This window comes from Apus apus, chromosome 5, assembly GCF_020740795.1.
Source record: "Apus apus isolate bApuApu2 chromosome 5, bApuApu2.pri.cur, whole genome shotgun sequence".
In the NCBI taxonomy this organism is placed as follows: domain Eukaryota; kingdom Metazoa; phylum Chordata; class Aves; order Apodiformes; family Apodidae; genus Apus; species Apus apus.
In genome coordinates, this window is record NC_067286.1 from 59,693,089 (window position 1) to 59,703,394 (window position 10,306).

General features: G+C 43.0%; 1 protein-coding gene across 2 annotated transcripts; it reads right to left on the reverse strand.

Moving 5' to 3' along the window:
* Positions 1-459: 459 nt before the first annotated feature.
* SNAPC1 (small nuclear RNA activating complex polypeptide 1) lies at positions 460-9,633 on the reverse strand. Of its 2 annotated transcripts, none has more exons than XM_051621920.1 (10): positions 9,493-9,633; positions 8,697-8,856; positions 8,206-8,346; positions 7,644-7,748; positions 6,470-6,628; positions 5,762-5,836; positions 5,036-5,098; positions 3,969-4,110; positions 2,519-2,599; positions 460-938 (listed from the first exon to the last, which is right to left on the reverse strand). In XM_051621920.1, exons 1-10 carry the CDS (start codon positions 9,618-9,620, stop codon positions 904-906), a joined length of 1,089 nt encoding a protein of 362 aa, XP_051477880.1. In that variant the 5' UTR covers positions 9,621-9,633; the 3' UTR covers positions 460-903. The 2 variants fall into 2 exon arrangements, with proteins under 2 accessions (XP_051477880.1, XP_051477879.1); XM_051621919.1 differs by having other exon boundaries at positions 2,519-2,602.
* Between the last annotated feature and the right edge of the window lie 673 nt (positions 9,634-10,306).

Sequence of the window (10,306 nt, forward strand, 5' to 3'; positions counted from 1 at the left end):
TTTAAAAGAAAGTACTCCAGCTTATGATTACCAGTCTGTTGCCTTTTCCTGCAGTACTGTTGCCTTTTCCTGCAGTACTGTTGCCTTTTCCTGCAGTACTGTTGCCTTTTCCTGCAGTACTGTTGCCTTTTCCTGCAGTACTGTTGCCTAGCAATCATTTCCCCATCCAGTACCTGTTCTCAGTACTGAGCTTCAAGTTTATTTCCATACTCACTTCTTCCACATCACCTCTACAATTCATAAGGACCATGTGGAATTCCAGTCCTGTCCTTGTACATCTTAGGGTCATCTCCAGAATTAATATTAATGCACTTTACGTTTCTTCATTCAAATATACAATGAATCCAGATGTGCTAGAGACAGCACAACTAAAGGCTTGGCACCAAGTTCATTTCCCACACCTCTGGCATCAAACCATTACAAACAGTGCTGAAGTGACACAATACAAAATGGAACAAGTAAACTGTGAAAAATAATTTATTACACTCGTTTTCAACAGTCAGTAACCTTAATGATATGTTTAGAGATTAAAGACTACAAATGTGTCTCATACAGGCAACTATTTTGTGAGCTGTTCTGGTAACAGTCTCAGCTAAAAACACCCCTGCAGATCAACACCAGCTCCAAGTGCTAACTCACACTGGGTGAACTAAATACAAACAACCATCTTCTCTCCCCATCCCAAATAGGGCACAGCAACTTTGTCTTCCAGAAGAAGCATTCACCAGGTGAAGAAAAGCACCAGGTGCTGTACAATGAGACAGCTCGGGTGTTAGTGTCACCTGTCGTTCTGGTCCTGGACAGTTGGTGTAGGTTCAAAGGCATCCAAAACAAGCACTTTGTGTTACTGACATTTACATTTTATCATTAAAATTCACATTATTTCTTCTCCAGCTGTATCCTTTAACATCTTCTTTTCTTCTTGGGGAGAGATACTTCTGAAAGGAAATAAAGAGATACTTCTGACAAGCTCTTCAATCTAACTTTCACCACGGGAATGATTAAGTAGAAGCAAAGGAAATTAATTTGATGAGCTCTTGAGATTCCCTCCCAATGCCTCTACCCATGGTTTTAACCATGAAAAATATCTTTCTAGATTCTATACTACTCTGTCATTCAAAATACCAATTAAAATTCTATTGATGGGACAAAATACTGTACTTCAGAACTTACTGAATCTTGAGAGTTTTCTGATCCTCAAGAACACTTGTAAGATTTCCTTGCGAATTTGACAAATGCAATATTCACAAATTAAGCACAAAATACCTGAAGAGATTGCTTATAAGTAGTTTTAATGCTTCAGAATTTCCTGGAAAATTCTGAGAAATGGAGAATGGTCCTGATTTGGAAAGAAACTTTTTGTCCACAAAAACTTGAGGGAAAAGTAAATAAAGTACAATATTAAATGCACCACTGTGCCTTCAGTTTGACCCTTTAAAGTTGAATGAAATCACATTGTCTAAAACTAAGAGGATCAAAGAATGTAAACCCATGTCAGTACTACAAGATGCCCTTCTGCTTTTAAAAAGAGAAATACAAATGTACTACCTCACTGCAAATAGTACTTGAATAGCTATTATGCTCCCTTATATGAAATATTCTTCCATTACATACAATTTTGATAGTAAATCAACTCCAACATACTCCTCATATTCATCTATGTCATTAAAGCTCTCCAAAAGTTGTACTTAACCCTTTGCTCCCCTTTTAAGCAACCTAATTAAATCCTACTCTTGCAGGTTATGAACCACTACCTCTGGTCTATCAAGTGTGCCTTCCTACATAAGCAAGACCCACCAGCCTTAGATTAGTCAGGAAACGCCAGTAGAACTGGCCTTCAGCTGGCAGCTCCTCTCCCAGGCACACTACCCATTGTTTGAGACATGGCAGCAAAGCAGTACCCTGGGGTCTTCCTACAGCACAGCTAAATAAGGCACCTCGAGATAAAGAGGATGCCATTTTCTTGGTACTGTGTTTTTTCCATGGTGCTTATGTTCTCCTCAAGCAACACTGGAGAACAGAACCTGAAGCTCCTGAGTGGCAGGGCAGTTCAAGACCACCTAACATCTCAATTTGTACTATGTGCATTTGATGCTTCCATAGAGCAACTCCACCACCAGCTTTGAGAAACCTGCTTTGCCATTGTTTCCATATAAAAATTATGTTATTTCCAGTAATATGAGTGACAACAAAGTCATTCACTCTTCTGCTGCTTTTCACAGAATCTCCCCCAATTATGTCAGACAACTTCTATAGCAAATTTTAACTCTGAACATGCTACAATGAAATCTATGTAGAAAAAAACATGACTTGCAGGATTTTGTCACTAGATAAGTGCTGGTAACAAAGTCTCAAATCAAAGCTTTAATTTTTCATGGAACAATTTACAGGCTACAAACTAACCTAGCTTTTGCAAGGCAGCAGCAAGATGTGGTCCCAATTAGCAGCTTTAGTTTCAGAAAAATACAGCACAGCAGGAAAACAAATCCCCAGTTTATTAGAATTTTAATCACTGTACCTTCACCAGAGTTCTCCTCTTCTGTGATTACAGGCATCCCAATATGCCGAGTTACAGTTTCCATTGCCACTTGCATTTCACCTGCTGACAGATTTTTTGGGGACAAACTGTCAGACTTTTTTTTTTTAATTTATTTTGCTTCTACATCTCAGGTCCAGCAGTTAAAAGACTGTTCATTTGCTGATCTCAACTTTCTAGTCAAAAGCTGTGGAGAAACACCTACATTCCCCAGAACCTTCATCTGCGTCACTAAAGAAACCTTCAGTAAAAAGTAATAAACACTACAAATTTAAAACACACTTATCACAGATTCAGTCCATAGACAATTCAAAATGCCATTATTCCTCTTCAACATTTAATCTACTGTTTTAAAGTGAAGCAAAAGCAACACTGCCTTAATGCTGCTCTAAAAGAGAGACGAATTTTCTTAGTAACTTTTTTTCTAGCAGAATCTAAGTCAGTCAGAAAATAGAGTTTGGAACTTTGAAATTAAATTCCTGTCTTCAAAATAAAGATAATTTAAAACTATTTTGTTGTTCAACTTCATTTAACCTTTAATAAAAAAACTTCAATGGCAGAACAACAACTATCAGTGTAAAAGCTGGGTATCAGATATTTCCTTCAGAAAAGCATTTTCCCCATGCTTTCAGAACTGAGAGACAGGGAAAGAAAGTCTTAGAAGACTAAAAAGCACATGCATGAGCAGGGATGTGAAAACACCTAGAAAGTAAAACTGCACCAATCCAGATGACATAAATGGTATGAGAGTAAAACAACTAAATCAATCACTGTTCAGTTCAGGTAGGCCAAAAATCAGCAACAGTACTACAGAAGAGTAAGGTCTATTTCAGGTCTTCAACAGAGACCTGAAATAGCTGATTTCCCTCTCCCTCCTCATCTCCTTTTTTGATCTAGCAAAGTACTCTCACACCAGGCCTTACATTGTCTCATGTCAAACAGTAAGGTCTCAAGTTCTGAGACCTGATCTCTGTCAGAATGTATTAACATACATGAGGATACCATGCAACAAGAATCAATGGTTAGTCCTTTAAGTCTTCCTGTCAGAAGAGGAAACAGACGTATCTCAACCTCTAGCATCTCTAGAAAAATTAAGAAACTATTAAAAATTAAGTACATAGGAAAAATTAAGACACTGCCACACGGGACATGCTCTTCCAAAGTCATGCCTTTCTAGAGAAAAGTTAGCAGGACTATATAGCAGACTTGAGATTAACTATAAAGTGCATGCACTCATGTTGGATTGCTACCAGGCCAGGCCAGACCAGACCATGGAAAACAGACAGAATGGTTCAGTTACAATAGGGGTAGTGCATAACATTTCTTTAATCTTCTACCTTCCACTGATCAACAGTAAAATTTAATCCAGCTAGCAAAAGAACGGATGAACTTCTGCACTCTGTCCAGGCTCACAAACGCAATGGAGAAATACCTTTCATCTCCAAAGAACCTCTCCTCCTTGTTGCCTGTGGTCTCCTACTGGCTTTTTTATTTTGTCTTGGAGATTTCCCATAATTTGATCCTGATTCAGAAGATTCTAATTTTACTTGACGATGTCTTCTGGATTTGGAAGCCTAGAACCCAAACATTTATATGAATGATACAAAAAAGCCAAACTTCTACAGATATGCCACCCAGAACTTTACAAGTCAGCAAGGACCAAAGAAGCAGCTTGTACGTCAGAGTGGAGAAGGGATGGGAGGATTCCCACTAGTTACTCTTCTTCAGTTTTAACAGTACAACACCCTTCTTTGATCTTAACATATCATTTAAAAATCAGATAATGAAAGATTCATTCACCTTCAAACCATTCTCTGTTGCTAGCAACTTAGACACCACTTATGTTGCACACCACCGTGTGCAGGCAAAAGAACACTTCCCCAACCACTGCACCATAAAGCCTCTTTACTATCATATTTAGCTTAGGTGCCTAGAAAACAGCCTCACTGCATATTCACAAGTCTGGACCATGGCACGGTCCAGAGCTCTGTTTCATTTAATAATGGATTTTTCAATAAGAGGTTTAACAAACAAGGCAAGTTTTGATGTTTCTCACAGGCCTGCTGTAAAAAAGAGAAATCAACACTATTTTTAAAGTAGCAGTTATTGAAACAATGTTTCCAAAGTCTTCCAATTAACTTTAAACCCCCATGTTCCATTTTCACAAGCATCTTCAGAGATTCCAATACCTAAGCTTCAAGGAATTCAAGCAATTCCACTCACACGTATTTTTATTCCATCTATTCACAAAGAGCACAGACATTAAAAAACAACTTGTAAATGAGACTTGCCAAGCACAGACTGCATCTGCACTGTTCCCATAAATCTAACATAAGACTCAGCTTGCCCCAGTGTGTCAGAAAAAACAGAACCTTCAAAGATTGAATTACAAAGTTCAATTTAAACTCGCTCCTTTCTGACCCAACATTTACATTAAACTGGTACATAAAACTGTTCTTTAAAAACAAATACACCTCTATCATCAATTTTTATACCTACCTCAGCAACTGCAGAGTAAGATTTGTATTTGATTCTAGCCAGTGCATTTGCTCTTTCAGAACCCTGCAAAGAAACAGGTCAGAAAAACAAAATCATATTCTATGACAGCAGTATGGAAATGAAATACCACATCAGACAATCCCTTGAGCAGTAGCTCACTACAGCTGTGCTTCTATAATTAGAATGAGTTTTATATAATTAGAATGCCACCTAACTGTTCCTTAAAGGAAAAAAAGAAAAGTTCAAATTTCATTAAAAAGGCAGCCCATAATTCTGGTTGCCTTCCCTCTCACAAAGCTCAGGAGGAGAAAATCAAATTGGAAACTTCACATCTTACTCAAATTTCAAGTTGAAATAAGCAGATAAGTACAACATGAGGTAATTTTGTAGGATAAAAAATTGAGATTGCATCTACTTGAAACTTCAGGAGGAACCATAAAGGAGTTGGGCCAAGAAGATAAAGCTCATTCCCCTCCTTACCTGAAACAAGACTTTTTATTATGAGCATCCAAGAGCTATCAAACAGTGAATGCTCACAGCTGAACAAAAAGCAATGACATGCCACTTTAAAACAAAAACAAACCAACCAACAGCAACCAGCCCCAGTAGCTATTCCTGGAAGTTACTTTAACACCATCAAGCCTTGGCATACACTGCTTAGCCTGTGAACTGTAGTAAAAAAAACTAACAGTTTTTGTCCTGTGCAATGCAGTTCATTTTCCTTACCTCTGATTCTAACAAAGTCTCTTCTTTCTTTTCATCTGACATTTCACCAGTTTCTTTAGCATTTAGGAATAATTTCTGGAAAAAAAAATAATTTAAATGTCTGCCATAAATAATGCAGCTAAAATCCAAGAACTGTGAAAAACAAGTATTAAACTACATGCCCATTTCCTTCATCAGTCTTACACTACGGCCATTCCTTGATCCAAGAACAAGTGATACTTGAGGAAGAACAACTTTACTGTGAGGGTGACAGAGCACTGAAACAGGCTGCCCAGAGAGTTTGTGGAGTTTCCTTCTCTAGAGACTTTCAAGACCCATCTGGATGCGTTTCTAAGTGACCTGCCCTAGATTTGGTCCTGCCCTGGCAGGGGGTTGGACTCGATCTCCAGAGGTCCCTTCCAACCCCCACCATTCTGTGATTCTGTGACTTTATACAGTCATTAAATAGCCACCAGTTTCATTTTCTAGGGCTTCCCTCTCAGCAATCATTTGTTACCACAGAGGCAGCACCACCTGCAAGTCCCTGTCCTTCCCTCCACACCGTAACTCTTCCTGGGGTTTTACTTATTTCACATCTTCAGTGTTATAGCTCTTTCTACTTAAGCCTGAGATTTACAAAGTACACTCAGAAGTAATTACACCAAGACAGTTCTTACATGTTCACACAACTTGTTAAGTTGCCACAGCACAACGGTTGATATTACCTACCATTCTGTTCTGCTGCCACTCCTGATGTTCCAAAGTTATGTCTTTAAGAGTAACTACAAATTCATCTTTTATCAAGCTCAATGCCTTGGCTGGCTGGGATTTGTCAGCTGAAATGACACACTTCATTTTCTGATAGTGTTCATGAATATTCATCAGTTCCTAAAATAAAAGAGATACTCTTCTCAGGAAAAAAATAAAAAATAATAATTCAGCAGTAAAGCAGTATTAGTCCTCAATGAACAAAACCAGGGTTATACCAACCATTCTAAGGAGATTGTGGAACTAAAAGGAGTGTTAGAAAGAAATTCTGCTCAGATCAGTTCAGCTCCAGGGAGCTTAGCAATCTGCTGCCTAGCATAGCCCCATCAGCCCACCAAAAAAGCAAAAGAAAGATCACCCTGAGTCATTTAAACTAAGAATAAAGTCTCAGAAGTACTCAGGGGCACTGTTCATAGAGATCTCATTCTGATATGGTGGTCTACTTTTAACTCTTTGGAGAAAACATTGTATTTCCTCCTTTTGAGGAAGCAAGTCTTCTCACCCTGCCATTTCACAGATGACAGATTTTTGTACCACAATAGTCAACCTTGTTGATGATATACACTTGCTAGTAGCAAATGGAAAAAAATCTGTAAACAAAGACCTATTACTGAGTCATAATGAGCAATATAAGAACCTATACCCAGCTTGAATTAATAAATTTTTTATGAAATGTATTATATCTTAAACAAAAACAAGTTTTAAGAGGAGAAATAAAGGTTAGGGAAGGCTATAAACTTGCAGATAAGTAAATTCATATTACCACAAGTATCAAGGCTCCAGCTGCAACCTGTGGACATGCTTCTCCTCACCCACCATTTTCCATTTTTCTCTGTTTAAGTGACAATTAAACATTTATCCCCTCCCACCTGTTACATCTTATTGAAGCAAAACCACCAAATAATAGAGCATATTTCAGTATTGAAAAAGGTGCCACAGTTCTTCCAAAATAAATGCCATGTTTCTGAGTGTTTGGCAGAATTGCTGGCATAACTTACTATCCTAGTCTGCATTCCACAAGACTTCCAAAGGACAAGACCAGGCTATTTAGCCAAGTTATAACTCTTGGACAGCAGTAGCAGAAAAACAAAACAAAAAAAGCAGTAATTAATCAGTGGTTAAAAAGTTACTGTACCTCCAATACATCATTAGTGATGAAGCTGTTCACTCTGTTACTTGGGTCTTTAAATTCTTCTTTAAATTCATTTTCCTCAATCTTCTTCTTAGTTCGGTAGTTTAGCTAAAGCAAGAGACAATGCTCTGTAACCTAAATGCAAACTTAAAATGGCATCTCCTCTTGAAAATTCTTACTGCATTTCCAATCATCAAGAGATCCTCAAGGGCATAAAACCATCCCATCCACAAGAGCATGCAACTTTATTGTCAAGTGCTCAAGAGTCAGCACTTCTCAAAAATTATTCCCTAGTCAAGAATTTAATCCAGCATCCAGATTTAAGAGGTTGACATTTCCACAGACTGTAAGACATCTCAAACCTAATAAGAACATTAGATACTGAAAAAACACTTTCAAGTGAGAAGACAAACACTCTCCAAGCTTTGCACCACGTACCTAGAGCAAGACATACTATATTTCAACCCAGCCTCAAAGCTAAAGTAAATACATGAGTCCTGCTGAAATGTCAGCCATTGGAAGATGAAGGTATTAGAAATGGGAAGTCATTAATGTAGTAACTCACTGGCTTTGGCATGGCAGTGAAATGGAATGCTCGGGCAAGTCGCAGGGTCCTGAAGATGTATGCTGCATCATAGTGCTGGGAGTCAATCAGATCTTGCTGAAATCTCTGGATTTCGGGCCAATCCTTGAGGGCAATTCTGATCTGCAACAAAACAGGCGCCTGCTGTCAGACCAACTGCATATCTCAACAAATAGAAATGAATTCGGCTGGGAACTGTGATCATGTTTTGCTATGTAGAACTTGGACTCCTAGCAGATAACATGACCTACGACCACAGCTCTGCAGAAAGGATCCTACTATATTTCTTACTACTATCAACGTTTTATGCAGATAAGCTTATTATACTGCTGTGTCAAGTATTCTCACTACGGTTGCTCTCTTTGACAGCCACAGGGAAAAGCCCTATGCATTTATGACAACAAAGCAGACAGAGGTATACCATGTATCTTATGTCTAGTATCTTCTGAGAGTAAAACCTGAAGAACAATTACCTTCTGTTTTGGCTGGCAGAGCTGTGTGCTATAGAGCCCGTACAAAAGGTACAGAGCACCAACTCGTATCTGGAAGGCATAAGGGGGCAGAAAGTACTGCTGTGCCAGTTCTAAAGTCTTCTTTGTGAGCTTATTCCTCTCCAACGCTCTTATTCTACCACTGAACAAAAAGGAAGCATGTTAAAGTCACCAATTAAGAAAGCAAAAATACAGAAAACCAATCATGCAGGAAAAAAGCTTCAGGTATTTTAAACCACATCACCGTAGGGCTCAAGTTCAGAGACACCCAAACCTGAAGTCCTCACACAACACCGCATGCACCTCTTTGTATTAAGCCCGATGTCAAGTGAAAGCTGAAACAAATACCCTACAAATCGTGTTTTTTCATCTTGCACCACGAGCACCGCATCAAACCCCCCGCGAAGCACCAGCGTCCAAACCACGCGAATTACTCACGTTCACGGCCAACTACTAATTAGCTTTCGGCACGACACAGGGCTCCGTGCCTCGCCGTCGCTGACCTACACACCAGCCAGGCTAACCCTCCCCAAAAACCGTGCCCTGGAGGAGAACAGGGCTCCCCAACACCCCCGGTTCAGGTCCCCCTCCCGCACCACCGAGGGGCCAGCTCAGCAGCGGGGAGCTGCGGGCTCTGGCAGGGGGAAGGCCAGGCCCCCGGAGGCGAAGATCCCGGAGCCAGCGGCGGTGCGGGCGGCGGGCAGGCCGCGGAGGAAGGAGGCGGGCGGGCCGGCCGGGCTCCTCACTCCCTCCTTCCCTCCCTCCCTCACTCACTCACTAGAAGACGGTGTGGAAGCGGCGCTCCCGCCACAGCTCGGCGAAGCGCTCGAAGCGGACCGTGTCGGCCTTCTGGAAGGCGCCGAGCAGCTCCTCGCAGTCCTCCCGCAGCCCCGGCACCCCGCTCATCCCGCCGCACCGACAAGGGCCGGGGCGCCTGCGCGGCTCTCCCGGGCCTGCGCGGTGCCGGGGGGCGGCACCGGAGGAGCCCGGGCTGGTCCCTGCGAGCGGGAGCGGCCCCGTCACCTCCCCCCGCGGCGGGGTCAGGCCCTGCGGGTGCCCGGGCTTCGCTCCCGCTGCCCCCGCGGGGGCGGCGGTTCCTCCCTGTGTCTGCAGGCACAGAGGCCGGGGAGCAGCCCGGGGGAGGGGAGGCAAGGAGCGGCCGGGCAGCCCCCGCCGCACGGCAGCCGCAGCGAGCCGGGGGTGCTGCTGGAGCCCGAGGCTGCGGCGTTCCCCGCCCCTGGCAGCGCAGCCCGCTCACCGCTCTCAGCCCTCCGGACCCGGGCACGGCGGGGTCTTCTGAGGGGAGGCGGGGGGGGGGGGGTTGTTGGGCTGTGCCCGCGCTCGGCCCCGGTGTGGACGTGACGCCCCGCCACGCTCCCGCCCCGAGGTGCCCCACGAAGGGCTCCCGCTGCCCTCCCTCACCCCCGCGCTGCCCTGGGGCGGCGGGGAGCGGGGCCGAGCCCCGGGGGAAGCCCCGTCTCCGCCCGAGCCGGGCTCCCCGCGGAGCGCCCTGCCGCCCGCGCCCCGCATGCCCGGCCACACGTAGGCTGCCGGGGCGAGCCGGGCGGGCGGGGAGGGGACCGCGGCTGCCC